The following is a 14758-nucleotide window of genomic DNA, read 5'->3' on the forward strand; positions in this document are numbered from 1 at the left end:
TGAGCAGGCGTTACGTGAAGAGCCCGCTCCTGTCCAGTGTCCCGCTGGGCGTCTGTACGTCCCGTCTGCTGTTTGTGACCGGTTGATCTATTGGGCCCACATGTCACCCTCCTCTGGTCATCCTGGAATCGGTCAGACAGTGCGCTGTTTGAGCGGGAGGTACTGGTGGCCTACCTTGGCTAAGGACGTGAGGGTTTATGTTTCCTCCTGCTCGGTGTGCGCCCAGTGTAAGGCTCCTAGGCACCTGCCCAGAGAGAAGCTACACCCCTTACCTGTTCCACAACGGCCTTGGTCGCACCTGTCGGTGGATTTTCTAACCGACCTCCCCCCTCACAGGGTAACACCGCGATCCTGGTTGTTGTGGATCGGTTCTCGAAGTCCTGTCGTCTCCTCCCTCTGCCCGGTCTCCCTACGGCCCTACAGACTGCGGAGGCCTTGTTTACGCATGTCTTCCGGCACTATGGGGTGCCTGAGGATATAGTGTCTGATCGAGGTCCCCAGTTCACGTCTAGGGTCTGGAAGGCATTCATGGAACGTCTGGGGGTCTCGATCAGCCTGACTTCAGGGTTTCACCCCGAGAGTAATGGGCAGGTGGAGAGAGTAAACCAGGATGTGGGCAGGTTTCTGCGGTCCTATTGCCAGGACCGGCCGGGGGAGTGGGCGGCGTTCATGCCCTGGGCCGAGATGGCACAGAACCCGCTTCGCCACTCCTCCACTAACCTCTCTCCCTTCCAGTGCGTACTGGGGTACCAGCCGGTTCTGGCGCCTTGGCATCAGAGTCAGACTGAGGCTCCTGCGGTGGACGACTGGTTCAGGCACGAGGAGGAGACATGGGAAGCTGTCCGTGTTCACCTTCAGCGGGCCGTGCTGTGCCAAAAAGAGAACGCAGACCGCCACCACAGTGAGGGGGGGACCGGGTCTGGCTCTCTACCCGAAACCTGCCCCTCCGCCTGCCCTGCCGGAAGCTGGGTCCGCAGTTTGTGGGGCAATTTAAATTCCTGAGGAGAGTGAACGAGGCTTGTTATAGGTTACAGCTTCCCCCCGATTACCGTATTAACCCCTCGTTCCATGTGTCTGTCCTCAGGCCGGTGGTGGCTGGCCCGCTCCAGGAGTCTGAGGTGCGGGAGGTTTCTTCGCCCCCCTCTGGACATCGAGGGGGCCCCGGCATACTCCGTTCGCTGCATACTGGATTCGAGGCGTCGGGCGAGTGGCCTTCAGTATCTCATAGAGGGGGAGGGGTACGGTCCGTAGGAGAGGTGCTGGGTTCCGGTCGAGGACGTGTTGGACCCTTTAATGCTGCAGAAGTTTCACCGTCTTCATCCGGATCGCTCTGCACCTCGCCCTCCGGGTCGTCCCCGTGGCCGGTGTCGACGCTCTGCTGGAGCCGCACGTCAGGGGGGGGTACTGTCACGACTTCCTCCGAAGTCGGTCCCTCTCCTTGTTCGGGCGACATGCAGTCGACGTCACCGGTTTTGTTTTGTCTTGTCTTCCCACACACCTGGTTTCAATTCCATCATTACAAGTTGTGTATTTAACCCTCTGTTCCCCCCCTTGTCCGGAATTGTTTATTGTAGTGCTTGTGCACGTTATGGTGGTGTGTGAAGGGTTTTACCCATTGATTTATTGTACTGTTAATGATGGTTTTATTTATTAAACTGCACCGTTGTAAATCAGTTTTGCTCTCATGCGCCTGACTTCTCTGCCGCCAGTACGCACCCCTTACACATGTCCTCTTCACGACTGTCTTAGTGTGCTTGGACAATGCTAGTTTGTTGGTGATGTGGACACCAAAGAACTTGAAGCTCTCAACCTGCTCCACTGCAGCCCCGTCAATGAGAATGGGGGTGTGCTCAGTCCTCCGTTTCCTGTAGTCCACAATCATATCCTTTTTCTTGATCACGTTAAGGGAGATGCTGTTGTCCTGGCACCACACGGCCAGGTCTCTGACCTCCTCCCTATAGGCTGTCTCATCGTTGTTGGTGATCAGGCCTACCACTGTTGTGTCATCGGCAAACTTGATGATGGTGTTGGAGTCGTGCCTGGTCATGCAATCATGAGTGAACAGGGAGTACAGGAGGGGACTGAGCACGCACCCCTGAGGGGTGAGGGTCTCCCGTGTTGAGGATCAGCGTGTCGGATGTGTTGTTACCTACCCTTACCACCTGGGGGGCGGCCCGTCAGGAAGTCCAGGATCCAGTTGCAGAGGGAGGTGTTTAGCCCCAGGGTCCTTAGCTTAGTGATGAGCTTTGAGGGCACTATGGTGTTGAACGCTGAGCTGTAGTCAATGAATAGCATTCTCACATAGGTGTTCCTTTTGTCCAGGTGGGAAAGGGCCGTGTGGAGTGAGTTTGAGATTGAGTCATCTGTGGATCTGTTGGGGCAGTATGTGAATTGGAGTGGGTCTAGGGTTTCCAGAATGACGGTGTTGATTTTAGCCATGACCAGCCTTTCATAGCACTTCATGGCTACAGATGTGAGTGCTCCGGGGCGGTAGTCATTTAGGCAGGTTACCTTGGCGTTCTCGGGCACAGGGACTCCTCAATACTTTTGAGCTAATATTCTATAGGAGGTGTAGGATCTCAAGCAGAAGAACATTTTAGGCGCTGGTAATCAGCTCCAGTGAGCTCCTGCCCAAGTAAAGTACTGTGTTTAGGTAAAAATACTAATTATGTCCCATTTGGAACACTGTCAAGTAGAGAAGAAAAAAAATCTGATTGGGTGGGCCTGGCTCCCCAGTGGATGGGCCTGGGCCAAACCCACCCGTGCTTATGCCCCTGTAAACACTATTACTTATTAACATTCCTGTAATAATCCACCAATTTGGAGGTCTCTGTTCCTCTTTCCTTATCCGTGCTCATTATCTCAAATATAGCTCCTCTATCTCTCCCTCACCTCATTTTGTCTCACAGATGCTCAACATACAATGGTTGGCATTCGGCAGTCTATCCCCATTCTTCCAGATTAGCTGGATGTTGATGCTTTGCAGATGTTAAGAGGAGGGTCTAGGAGGATGAAGTGATATGATGTAAATATTTGGGGGTAGCAGAGTGCATGACAGTGAGGTTTAAATCACTGGAATTTGGGAGACACTGAAAACAGGGTTGGTTTACAGGAGTACAATAAATAGTGTTGTTGTGCAGACAGAAAAGCAACTGAAAATACTGGCATATATAAACCTCTTTTACAGTCAGTGGTTTAAATAAATCCATAGAAGCTATCCAAAAAGCATAGCAGCTTTTATACAAATTAGTTCAGAATAAGCATGTGGAACAGACATACAGTGAACTCCAAAAGTATTGGGACAGTGACACATTTTGTGTTGTTTTGTCGCTTTACTCCAGCACTTTGGACTATGGGGTTAAAGTGCAGACTGTGAGCTTTAATTTGAGGGTATTTGAATCCATATTGGGTGAACCGTTTATAAATTACAGCAATTTTAGAGGAGCAATTTTAGAGGAGCAAATTTTAGAGGAGCAAAAGTATTGGGACAAATTCCCTTCTAGGTGTATTAAAGTAGTCAAAAGTGTACTATTTGGTCCCATATTCCGAGCACGCAATGATTACATCAAGATTTTGACTCTACAAACTTGTTGGATGCATTTTCTGTTTGTTTTGGTTGTGTTTCAGATTTTTTTATTTTGTGCCCAATAAAAATTAATGGTAAATTATGTGTTGTGTCATTTTGGAATCACTTTTATTGTAAATAACAATAGAATATGTTTCTAAACATGGTATGATATTATGCGTCTAACTTTCTCACTCATCATCATTCACAATTAATTCAGGACTATCACTAATCATTGTAGAGTCAACATTAACGTAGAAACAAGTTTGTAGAGTCACAAGCTTGATGTAATCATTACATGCTAGGAATATGGGACCAAATGCTAAACTTTTGACTAGTTTAATACACCTATAAGTGAATTTGTCTCAATACTTTTGGTATCAGTTAAAATCCACACTGCTGGAGTACATTGCCAAAACAACAACAAAAATGTGTCACTGTCCCAATACTTCTGAAGATCACTGTGTGTTGAAATCTATTCCTGTTGCCATCACAACCTCCATGCAATTCCATGGAAAACCCTTGATGCATACACTGAATGTGGGCTACAAGCTCTTTCTTTTTATCTGGGGGGGAGAAAAAAATCCTGATTAGAAACTGTTGGGTGTATTATCCACTCCCTGCCCTCCCCTGGCTCCAGTTTGTAGGTTACTGAAAGATTTCAGCGACCACAGATAAGAAGATTACAGAGGAATTAACGTCATTCCTTTGTCATTATATGAATATATTGATATTTGATTTTAATCAGAGGGAGTGGAGAGAGGAGGGCAGGAACAACAGGATGTGCCCTGAGTAGCATAGAAACACGAGTCAGGGGAACTGGCACTAGGGCACGGGCAGGCGAAAACACAAGCTGGGGGAAAGTTTTGTGGCACTGGAGCCGATCATTGGATGCCTGGATCAACGTGCAGCATGTAACAGAGGGTTGGATAACACAGCTCTTTCAGAGCTCTGCATGTGTTTTTGGTGAGGTGTATATGGTTGCTGCTGGGATATGGATGGGCCGCCGGACGGGGACAGTTGTGGTGTCCCACTGACCTGGTGGATTTCTGGGAGATAGACTCAAGACGCAGTGGGAGCACCTCCTGGTTGCTTCTGCTCTTCCAGCCTCAGACATGAACCTGGTGCTCCTGGCCTTCAGGCTGATGTGCCTGGCCTGGCTGTGGCCTGTCACGCTGCTCAACGGCAGCCACCAACCCAAAAAGATGAGGCACAAGGACGTGTACCTTGGGGAGAACAGCAAGAACCAACATGGAGGGTGAGCCAGGGTTTAGGGGTGCGCCCCCACTGGAGTTGTTGTCTCATGTTCTTGTCAAGGGTTCAGTTTGCTTATCTGTTCTGTTTGGTTTGAAAGCGGATTGTGTTTAGTTCTGGTAGAAAGTTACATTTGGTAGTGCACACACCACAGGATGTTACTGTTCTGTTCATCTGTTTTCTGATTGATATGGTTAAAAGGTCATTTTGGGGAGATGTATTGTTCATCACATAATACTATTCATGGATTGTTGGTATTAATCAAACCTTTATGAATTAAAACAAATAGAATATTGATGGTGAATTTACCATGGTGGCATGCATGATCTCCAATGTGTGCTGGGACGGATGACATTACAGCAGTGCATTCTGGATAAAGGGCAGGAGAGGTGACCACATGGGCTTAGAGGTAATGTCAGGGAAGCTGTGGCGGGGGCACCCCGTAAGAGAAAAGCAGTAGTTTGTGGGTAATGATAGGGGGGGGGGGGTTGTGTTAATAAGGGGTTTGACTGTACACTTGAATATCATTTGCAATAATAGGGGAGATGATTGTGTTTGGGTGGTATGGGAATGATTTGTTAGAGCAGACATATTTATGTCTTATGAAAATGAGAATATCAGTTTAGGGCAGTTTATCGTATGATGCTATTTAGAAACTTTGCGAGTGATGATGCAGAGTATGGGGTCAACCAAATTGGAGGTATTCATTATGTCCTTTGACCCAGACTAACTGTTAAGTGAGAGCTTTGGGAAGTCTATATAATCTCCCAGGACCAATTATTGAACCATCAATAGCACTGACTCAGTTCGCTGCTAAATCATTAGCGAAGAGCTCTCACGTCACGTATACTCTTACTTCTGGTTTTAATCAGATGGTTAAAGTGCAGTTAATTATTCTCAACAGCAAAAACCCCAGAGCAGATGTCGCTTCCTTTAGTGTGCGCGCGTGAGTGCACGTGCGCATGCCATTTGGTGTGAGTGTGTATTTCTTAGGAAATAAAACATCTGATATGCCGATCTGTGTCCTCTTTGCTCCGCAGACGAATAGACTTTAAGATGAAAAAGTCTGACAGCACCAAGTCCCTGCTAATTAAATCTGAACAGCTGCTCCGAATCGAGGACCATGACTTTGCAATGCGGCCTGGCTTTGGAGGTAAGACCACCCACCCAATATCCTTTGGCCTGGTGGGCAATCAACATATTTTCATGTAGTTGAATTATGATAATGTGCGGTTTGGATGTGTGTGCTTTTTCCCACCACGTGTTGGGTTGGACTCATTAATTAAGCCTGAATGGGGAAAATCAAGGGTCATTATCAGAGAGAGGGAAGAGGAAAGAGAGGGGGGGAGTCATAGAGCTCTACCTACCATCATTTTTACAGATATAGAATCATAGATAGTCCATAACGTGCCACAGAGTTTAGGTTCTGTAAGAGGCAGCATTTGACACTAGCTTGTATTCTCTCTCATGGAACCAAAAAGTCACTGACCCAGATTGTCTGCAGAGCCTAGCAGACAATGACAGCCTGCGGCCGAGTACACAGATGTTTTTAGAACTAGAGTAATCTGGATTATGGGCCACGCTTTCTGAAACAATACCAAATGCTGCATCTTATTGGAAAGTCCAGGACAGCAAAGAGTTCCATGCATACAGTACTACAGCAGTGTGTTCATTGGGTGATGATCAGACAGTGTTAGATTTAAGCAATAAGGCCCGATGTGGTGTGGTATATGGCCAATATAACACGGCTAAGGGCTGTTCTTACGCACGATGCAACGCGGAGTGCCTGGATTTTGTATTTGGATTTATTAAGGATCCCCATTAGATGCTGCCAAGGCATCTACTCTTCGTGGGGTCCAGTAACATTAAGGCAGTTATATACAGTTCAAAATATTACGTGACATTCCATTTCACAACACTTTTCACAAAACATTAAGTGTGTTCCCTCAGGCCACTACTCTACTGGATACAGCCCTTAGCCGTGGTATGTTGGCAATATACCACAGACCCCGAGGTGCCTTATTGCTATTATAAACTGGTTACCAACATAATTAGAGCAGTAAAAAGGAATGTTTCGTCATACCCGTGGTATACAGTCTGATATACCATGGCTTTCAGCCAATCAGCGTTCAGGGCTCAAACCACCCAGTTTATAATGAACTATTGATCACGTTTATGAATGCTTGCATGTGTGTCAGTGTGTGGGGTCCCACTGTAAATCAACTGTCATTGAAACATGTATTTACATAACATTCTATGTCGTAGGCAGTACTAATGACTGTTTAGGTACATATTTGTAAATATAGCGTGATGGCATGTTATGGATTTCTGTCCATTTGGGTTTCCATTTGGACGTTTTCTATTCTCTGTGCGTTGTCTGTGTTTGTGTGGTCTAAGCGACGTGGGGTTGATTGAGGAAGATAATCCCTGCAACGTTGAAATTAAATCGGGCAGGTCACAGACAACTGTAGATTTGGTGGAATTGAAATTAAGGACAGCCGAAGAACCCTTTTTTAGCTATTTCTGGACGGGTCACATGATCAGGAAAATCTCCTGACCAACGCTGTGATTATAGATGGCTGTGACTTGATTGTAGATTAATGCAAGAGGTATTATACGATTAGGATTTATGAAGGAAAGGAGACAAGGAGAGAAAAGCCATTCATGAGATTGGCTGACACGGCATCTCTTGCGTCCCTGAGTGAGGAGAAGGCTGTGTCTGTCTGGAGGGGAGGTGTGGGACTACTGGTGTGTCTTTGACGTTGTGTGGGGCCCATTACCCTGCAGCTGTGTTTAGCGTGAAGAGTGATGTCATGACCCTGCATCTACGTGGAAATGGACAGGATAATCACAACATAGGGCTTAGCTGATGTAGTCCTTCAACACCACAGCCTCCAGTGGGACCACAGGGTTTCAGGATGTCCTTTGAGACCCAGCATAGCGCCAAGATCCTCTGTGAAACCATTGTTTGGGGTTTTCTCTTATTGACTATCTGTTTGTCTTAACTTTATAGTGTTTGGGTTGATTTACAAATATTTAGGTCTTAAAGAGGATATTTAAATAAAATAAAAAACCCTGGTGTAAGTAAGACCACATGCAGACAGATGAGATGATATATGGGGGATAGGTCTTAGGCTAATCAAAACCAGTGAGGCTGGGTCATAAAAGGTCGTTCCGGCTGGGTCAGAGATTCTAAGGCCTTGCGTCATGACTACCATATGACTATGACACGGCCAAAAGCCTAACATTCAATGCGCTTGCCCTGTCAGGATAGACGTATGAAATCTCAAGCTGTTTACTGATTTGGGCTGTTTACTCACCCCTGTAGGGGCAGCTATTCCTGTGGGCATAGACGTGCAGGTGGAAAGCATTGACAGTATATCTGAAGTCAACATGGTAAGTGTCTATAAGCATCTTAAACGGTGTATGTGACTAACACACTGCCATTCACTCTCTTTCTCACACACAGTAAGACAACTTCTCATGGTCTCTCTCATACTGGAACCGCGTTCCACTCTATTGCCCCCAATTTAATGTCGGGGCATAACAGTCAAAACATATATTGATTTTGAAGCTAGAATACTTAGTTGCTACATATTTTTTTTACACCTGTTAATTCTTGAAGAATATAACTTATAAATGCCTCATAAGCTTAGTCATGCTGTCATACCCCGTCAGAACCCAGAATAATACGGCGTTTTACTCCAATGTTTGTAAACAATGTAAATGTAAACAAACACTATATAGCCTCCAAACACTTTTAAAACTATAATTTTGATATCGTGGATGGTCAGTCCTTGCGTCCATTTAAGAGTGGTCACATTTCGCCACGCCCCTCCCTCAGCTTTTTACCAAAACAGAGGCAGGATGACCACTTTATTGTTATTGTCACGCCCTGACCATAGAGAGCCCTTGGTTCTCTATGGTGTAGTAGGTCAGGGCGTGACTAGGGGTGATCTAGTATATCTATTTCTATGTTGGTGCTAATGTGGTTCCCAATTAGAGGCAGCTGTTTATTGTTGCCTCTGATTGGGAACCATATTTAGGTAGCTATTTCCCCACCTGTGTTTTGTGGGATATTGATTGTTTGTTAGTGTGTCTGGGCACTATGTCCTCATGGTCTTTGTAAGTTTTGTTATTTTGTTAGTGTCACTTAAATAAATATGTGGAACTATAATCACTCTGCGCCTTGGTCCGTTAATTTCCAAGACTGTGACAGTTATGTTATTGTTTCCACTATGTTCTAGACTCTAACTTTAATGGATAATTGATGTTCTGGTCACAATTAACACTAGCACTGTAAACACTATTAACCTGCATTATCCTGTTGCTCGTCACCCCTCTATATACAAAGAATCTGGGTGAACCATTATTGAGTCTTACTGCCATCATTGCGCAATTACCCACATTTTGATTGTGATAGTTTGTCAATTGGACCTGAGCTTTGGTGTGTTTGTGCAGGACTTCACCATGACTCTGTACCTGAGACACTACTGGCAGGACGACCGGCTGGCCTTTCCTTCCAGCAGCAAAAAGAGCCGGACATTTGACGCTCGGCTGGTGAAGAAGATCTGGGTACCGGACGTGTTCTTTGTCCACTCCAAACGTTCCTTCATCCATGACACGACCATGGAGAACATCATGTTGAGGGTGTACCCTGACGGCAACATTCTCTACAGTGTCAGGTATACGGAGAATGGCCCTCCTTTAACACGGGGACCATAAGGCCTTTAGCATGTAATATTCTATAGTATTGGTGCTTTGTACACATAAGAAACATGGGGGAGTAGACCATCTTGTGTCTTTCAGCCTACAATATCAACAAGAAAAGAGGAAGTGCATCGCCTATCACAGAGAGTTCTGATCTCTCTGCAGACCACGTTATGTTGCCACGGTATGTTTTCTGCAACTGCTGTATCGTTAACTAGGCACTGTGTTTCAGGATCACTGTGACTGCTCTTTGCGCCATGGACTTCAGTAGTTTTCCTTTGGACACACAGAAATGCTCTCTGGAACTGGAGAGCTGTGAGTATAAAACAATAAGGCTATGTGGTTGCCCTGGGTGTAATGCCATGTACGTCCTCACATAGACCTAACATATGTCTACGTACAACACAATAAGCACATAAGGTAGCATTGACCCTCTCTTCATACAGGTTAAACAACATTCAAAAGTCATGGTCAGCTCAGTTTGTGTCTGTAATGCATGTCTTTTTGATGCAGGATTTACCTGTCCTGATTCATCCTTATAAGGAGCAGCAGCTACAGTTAAATTGAAGTCGGTCATTTCTCATCAGAGACATTCTATCACACTGATGTTGCAATTGTCGTGATTGTGTTAAACCCAACCTCAGGAGGCAGTGCACCTTACCCAGACTAGAACACAGACAAACAGACAGACACACGCACAGACACACACAAATGATCGGCAAATGAAGACTTACGTGCACGCACACACAGAAAGCATGGGTCTGGTCTCAGACGAGAGGTGGTAGTAGTGAATCTCAGTGTCTCCTCTCCTCTGAGGGACATAGCCCATGATTCTTCTAAGAGAGGCCACATGAAGGAGTCACCTTCTCCCCCTGTTCTCTCCTCTCTTGAAGATGCGTACAATGAGAACGACCTCATGCTCTACTGGAAGAACGGGAACGATTCATTAAGGACTGATGAGATCGTTCTCTCACAGTTTTTTATTGAAGAATTCCACCCTTCCTACGGGCTTGCCTTCTACAGCAGCACGGGTATGTGTGCTTGTTTTGTAGCCTGATGCATAGGGGCCTACGGTGCTGTTCCTCTGTCCTCCTCCTCCTTATTATTACGTAAAACGGCTCTGCAAGATCCAAAGCCAACACCCCAAACCCTCCTGCTTCTGATTCCACTCTGACAGTCTGAGGACAGGGAGAGGTTAGGAGATTTTCCTCCACAGAGTGTCAGTGTGGAATCCTGCCCAACTCTCAGTAGTTCTAGTGTCCGTTACATCATAGCCATGTGATGTCCCATGTGACTATAATTTTGACTAGATACCCTCCTGTGTTTCATAATGACCTCTGATTACCCAGAAGGATGGTGAGTAAACTGTTCCACCAAAAACGAGATATCAGATCCCTGCTCTCTCTCTCTCTCTCTCTCTCTCTCTCTCTCTCTCTCTCTCTCTCTCTCTCTCTCTCTCTCTCTCTCTCTCTCTCTCTCTCTCTCAGGTTGGTATAACAGGCTCTACATAAACTTCATCCTCAGGAGGCACATCTTCTTCTTCATGCTGCAGACCTATTTCCCCACCATGCTGATGGTGATGCTCTCCTGGGTGTCCTTCTGGATTGACAGGAGGGCTGTGCCCGCCCGGGTCTCACTGGGTACAGTACTGATACTCTCACTAGTATGTGGGGTTTTGAGGGGGATCTCCAGAAAATAATCAAAGCTTAAAGACTGAGCAGAGACGGATCACAAAGCCATCCTTTTCTGTACAACATACTTGATTCATCTCCAGAAAGTAAAGTGGGTGGTGGGGCTTTACCTTACTCAGTCATGTCACATCTCTGTGATTACTGTAAGGTGAAAGGGGGGGGGGGAGGTTGTGCAACAATTTCCTGTTGTGTTCCTTTTATGTGGGCGAGTGAACGTGAACCTGCTGCTTTGACAGTAGAGCAGAACTGCTCAGAGACTCATTAACCCAGAGAGAGGACAACTGAAACTGAGCACGGTGACAAAGCATTTCAGTTCTGCGCGTGACTAAAGTCGCCTGTATCAGGCGAGGTCCCTGTGTGTGCATGTGTGTAAGAGCTTGTTTGCGTATTTGTTTAGGAGAGAAAGAGAAAAAGGGAGGGCGAGGGAAGAGCAAGAGAGAGCGAGATAAAAGGAGAGAGTAAATGCTGCACTCAGATTTGTGAATAGATGTTGACTTTGCTAATGCAGCAGGGTGTGTGTGTGTGTGAGGGGGGTGGGGTGTGCTGGGAGTACGGCAGGTCGCTGGAGGATCATGATGCCGTAACAAAGGCTGGCCTTATTTCACTCTGCAACACTCAATACTACAGTACTTACTGTAGAATTCTGTAGTAAACTGTAGTATACTGTAAAATACTATACTACATACTGTAGTATCCTTCGATCATGTGTAGTACTTACTATATAATGTTGTAGTAGAATACTATTGTAAATACTACAGTATTATCCCCCAAAAAACACTGTAGTAAATACTACGGTAATGTCTTCAAAAACAGTACACTAAAGTAAATACTACAATATTGAATTTGCATATACCCTGCCTATTCCTCTCTGCCATATCACAATTTGTGCCACCCATAAGTACATGCCAAGTATAGAGCATAGATTGTGTTCCATACACGTTATAGAAAAGAGCGGAAGCGCTGAACTATTCGTTCAGACTCCAGTCCTACCTACAGGTTATGGAAAATGTGCTCTTTCAGTATTTCTCCAGTAGGTTTCCTCAAGGAGAAAGCCCACACTTCTATGGCAAAGATAATAACACAAAAACATTACAGTTAATACTACAGTATACTACAGTCCACAAAAACATACTTTAAGGTTGAATGTCACATTAGTTTTGTTGTTAATTGACTTGCCTGCTTAAATAAAGGTTCAGTAAATAAAATAAATTGTTTAAGATAGCCTGAAGTTAAGGCTATTTACTATATTAGAAAAATAATATTGAATTGTGTTTGGTTGACACCACAACCAAATATCAACATTTACATGTGTCTACTTGGATAGTTCCAGCCGTGACCAGGAGACCCATGATTGGCCCAGCGTCATCTGGGTTAGGGGAGGGTTTGGCTGGCCGGGATGTCCTTGTCCCATTGCGCTCTAGCGACTCCTTGTGGCGGGCCTGCTGCCTTCAAGCTGACCTCGGTCACCAGTTGTATGGTGTTTCCTCCAACCCTTTGGCTTCCGGGTTAAGCGACCAGTGTGTCAAGAAGCAGTGCAGCTTGGCAGGGTCATGTTTCAGAGGACGCATGGTTCTCGACCTTCGCCTCTCCCAAGTCCGTACGGGAGTTGCAGTGATGGGACAAGACTGTAACTACCAATTAGATATCATGAAATTGAGGAGAAAAAGTTTGCTGTAGATATAGATCAATTCTCCCAGCTTATATATTTTTTATAGTGGATTTAACGTTAAAGGTCTTGACGTTGTTTCAAAGATACAAATTCAACCTATTTTACACAAGGTTTGTCTATGTTGACTTGATCCTGTATTTTTAAAGATCAGCCTCAACTAATCTCCCTTTTTTTTCTCTCCCCCTCCAGGTATCACAACAGTTCTGACCATGTCCACCATCATCACAGGCGTGTCAGCCTCCATGCCTCAGGTGTCTTATGTAAAAGCTGTGGACATCTACCTGTGGGCCAGCTTTCTGTTTGTCTTCCTGTCCGTCATTGAGTACGCCGCTGTCAACTACTTCACCACTGTGGAGGAGATGAAGAAGCTCAAGGGGGGAAAGGTCACTGAAACTTATAGAGTATGGGGTCAAATAAGTCACAGTTGGGTTCCTGTAAATTGGTGTATTATAAAATATGGAATATACCCATACTACCACAATGTCAGAGCCACAATAATGGCACCAAATTAGGCTGTGACACTAACTATGTCTGTATCTCCCCCTACTGGTCTTAATGTGTTCCACTGTCAGAAAATCATGTACCGTAAATTCCCTCCTCTCTCCACAGATCCCTGCAGATTTCAATGCCACTCAAACTATGGCTTTTGACGGATGTTACCATGACAATGACATTGACCTGACACCCTTCCCAGAGCTGCCCAGCACCCCCAACACAGAGCGGAGTCGGACGGCCACGTCGAGGAACTCTGCTGCAGAGCCCCCGCCCACAGAGGGCACCAGGCTACGACGCAAAAAATCCATCAAACACAACCTCAGCTTCATCATGAGTAACAGCTACATGATCGACTCCTACTCCAGAGTCATCTTCCCCATGACCTACCTGCTGTTCAACATCATCTACTGGAGTTTATATTCATGAGTGTGTACTCTACTAATAAAGATTGACAGAACTATACTACAGAACTACACTGAAGAACTATACTAGAGAACTATACTGCAGAACTACACCGCAGAACTACACCGCAGAACTACACCGCAGAACTATACTGCAAAACCATACTAGAGAACCATACTAGAGAACTATACTACAGAACTATACTACAGAACTACACTGCAGAACTATACTACATAACTATACTGCAGAACTATATTCCATAAATATACTAGATAACTATACTACAGAAATACACTACATAACTATACTACAGAACTACACAGCATAACTACACTACATAGCTATACTACAGAACTATATTGCAGAATTATACTGCAGAACTATACTACCATACATTATCTAATAGGTTATTCACACTGACAACAGCATCATCATCAAGCCGTTGTATTCTGCCACCCACTGGATTATGACCTTAACCATTGGTGTCGACCAGAGTGCATTGTGGGAGTTTTGGACAGTCAAGCCCAACTGAAGGAAAGAGACTATTGAGTAAACCTGCTTTTTATTAGAAATCTGGGTTCAGGTGGGAAGTTGGTGGTACTGTTCATGGGAGTGTTTCTATTGTAATTAGGGTTGCATACTGGTAATTTACCAAAATTGGCAGATTAATTAACAGGTAATCTATGGCAATGGTAACTTTGGTAATTTATACTTGAATAACTTTTGAAAAAATGTATTCATATGTAGTAATCATTTTTTAGATATGTGTCCATATTGTCCATGAATTTCTAGTGGATAGACTATGGTTGAAGAGAAAATTGCCTAATTTAATTTTAAAAAGCATCTAATCAACAATTACATTATTTTACATTTACGTCATTTAGCAGACGCTCTTATCCAGAGCGACTTACAAATGGTGCATTCACCTTATGATATCCAGTGGAACAACGACTTTACAATAGTACATCTATA

The 14758-nt window shown here is 45.0% G+C and overlaps 1 protein-coding gene and 1 non-coding gene across 3 annotated transcripts in view; both read left to right on the plus strand.

Annotated features, from left to right (window-relative positions):
- LOC106603079 (gamma-aminobutyric acid receptor subunit rho-3) overlaps positions 1-14758 on the plus strand; it is a 40439-nt gene extending 25681 nt beyond the window's left edge. The window contains exons 1-9 of one of the 2 annotated variants that reach the window (XM_014196250.2): positions 4300-4823; positions 5860-5972; positions 8148-8215; positions 9281-9504; positions 9762-9844; positions 10423-10560; positions 11017-11169; positions 13079-13272; positions 13499-14758. In XM_014196250.2, coding sequence (XP_014051725.1) covers positions 4681-4823; positions 5860-5972; positions 8148-8215; positions 9281-9504; positions 9762-9844; positions 10423-10560; positions 11017-11169; positions 13079-13272; positions 13499-13810 — 1428 coding nt within the window. In that variant the 5' untranslated portion in view covers positions 4300-4680 and the 3' untranslated portion in view covers positions 13811-14758. Of the gene's footprint in view, positions 1-4299; positions 4824-5859; positions 5973-8147; positions 8216-9280; positions 9505-9761; positions 9845-10422; positions 10561-11016; positions 11170-13078; positions 13273-13498 lie in introns of those variants that run through there. The other variant, XM_045716923.1, reaches the window with a different exon arrangement.
- LOC123742633 (U7 small nuclear RNA) lies at positions 12225-12277 on the plus strand. The gene has a single exon (XR_006769783.1). It is a non-coding gene; the product is annotated as a U7 small nuclear RNA (small nuclear RNA).

The sequence above is a fragment of the Salmo salar genome, chromosome ssa04 (assembly GCF_905237065.1).
Source record: "Salmo salar chromosome ssa04, Ssal_v3.1, whole genome shotgun sequence".
NCBI classification, from domain to species: Eukaryota; Metazoa; Chordata; class Actinopteri; order Salmoniformes; family Salmonidae; genus Salmo; species Salmo salar.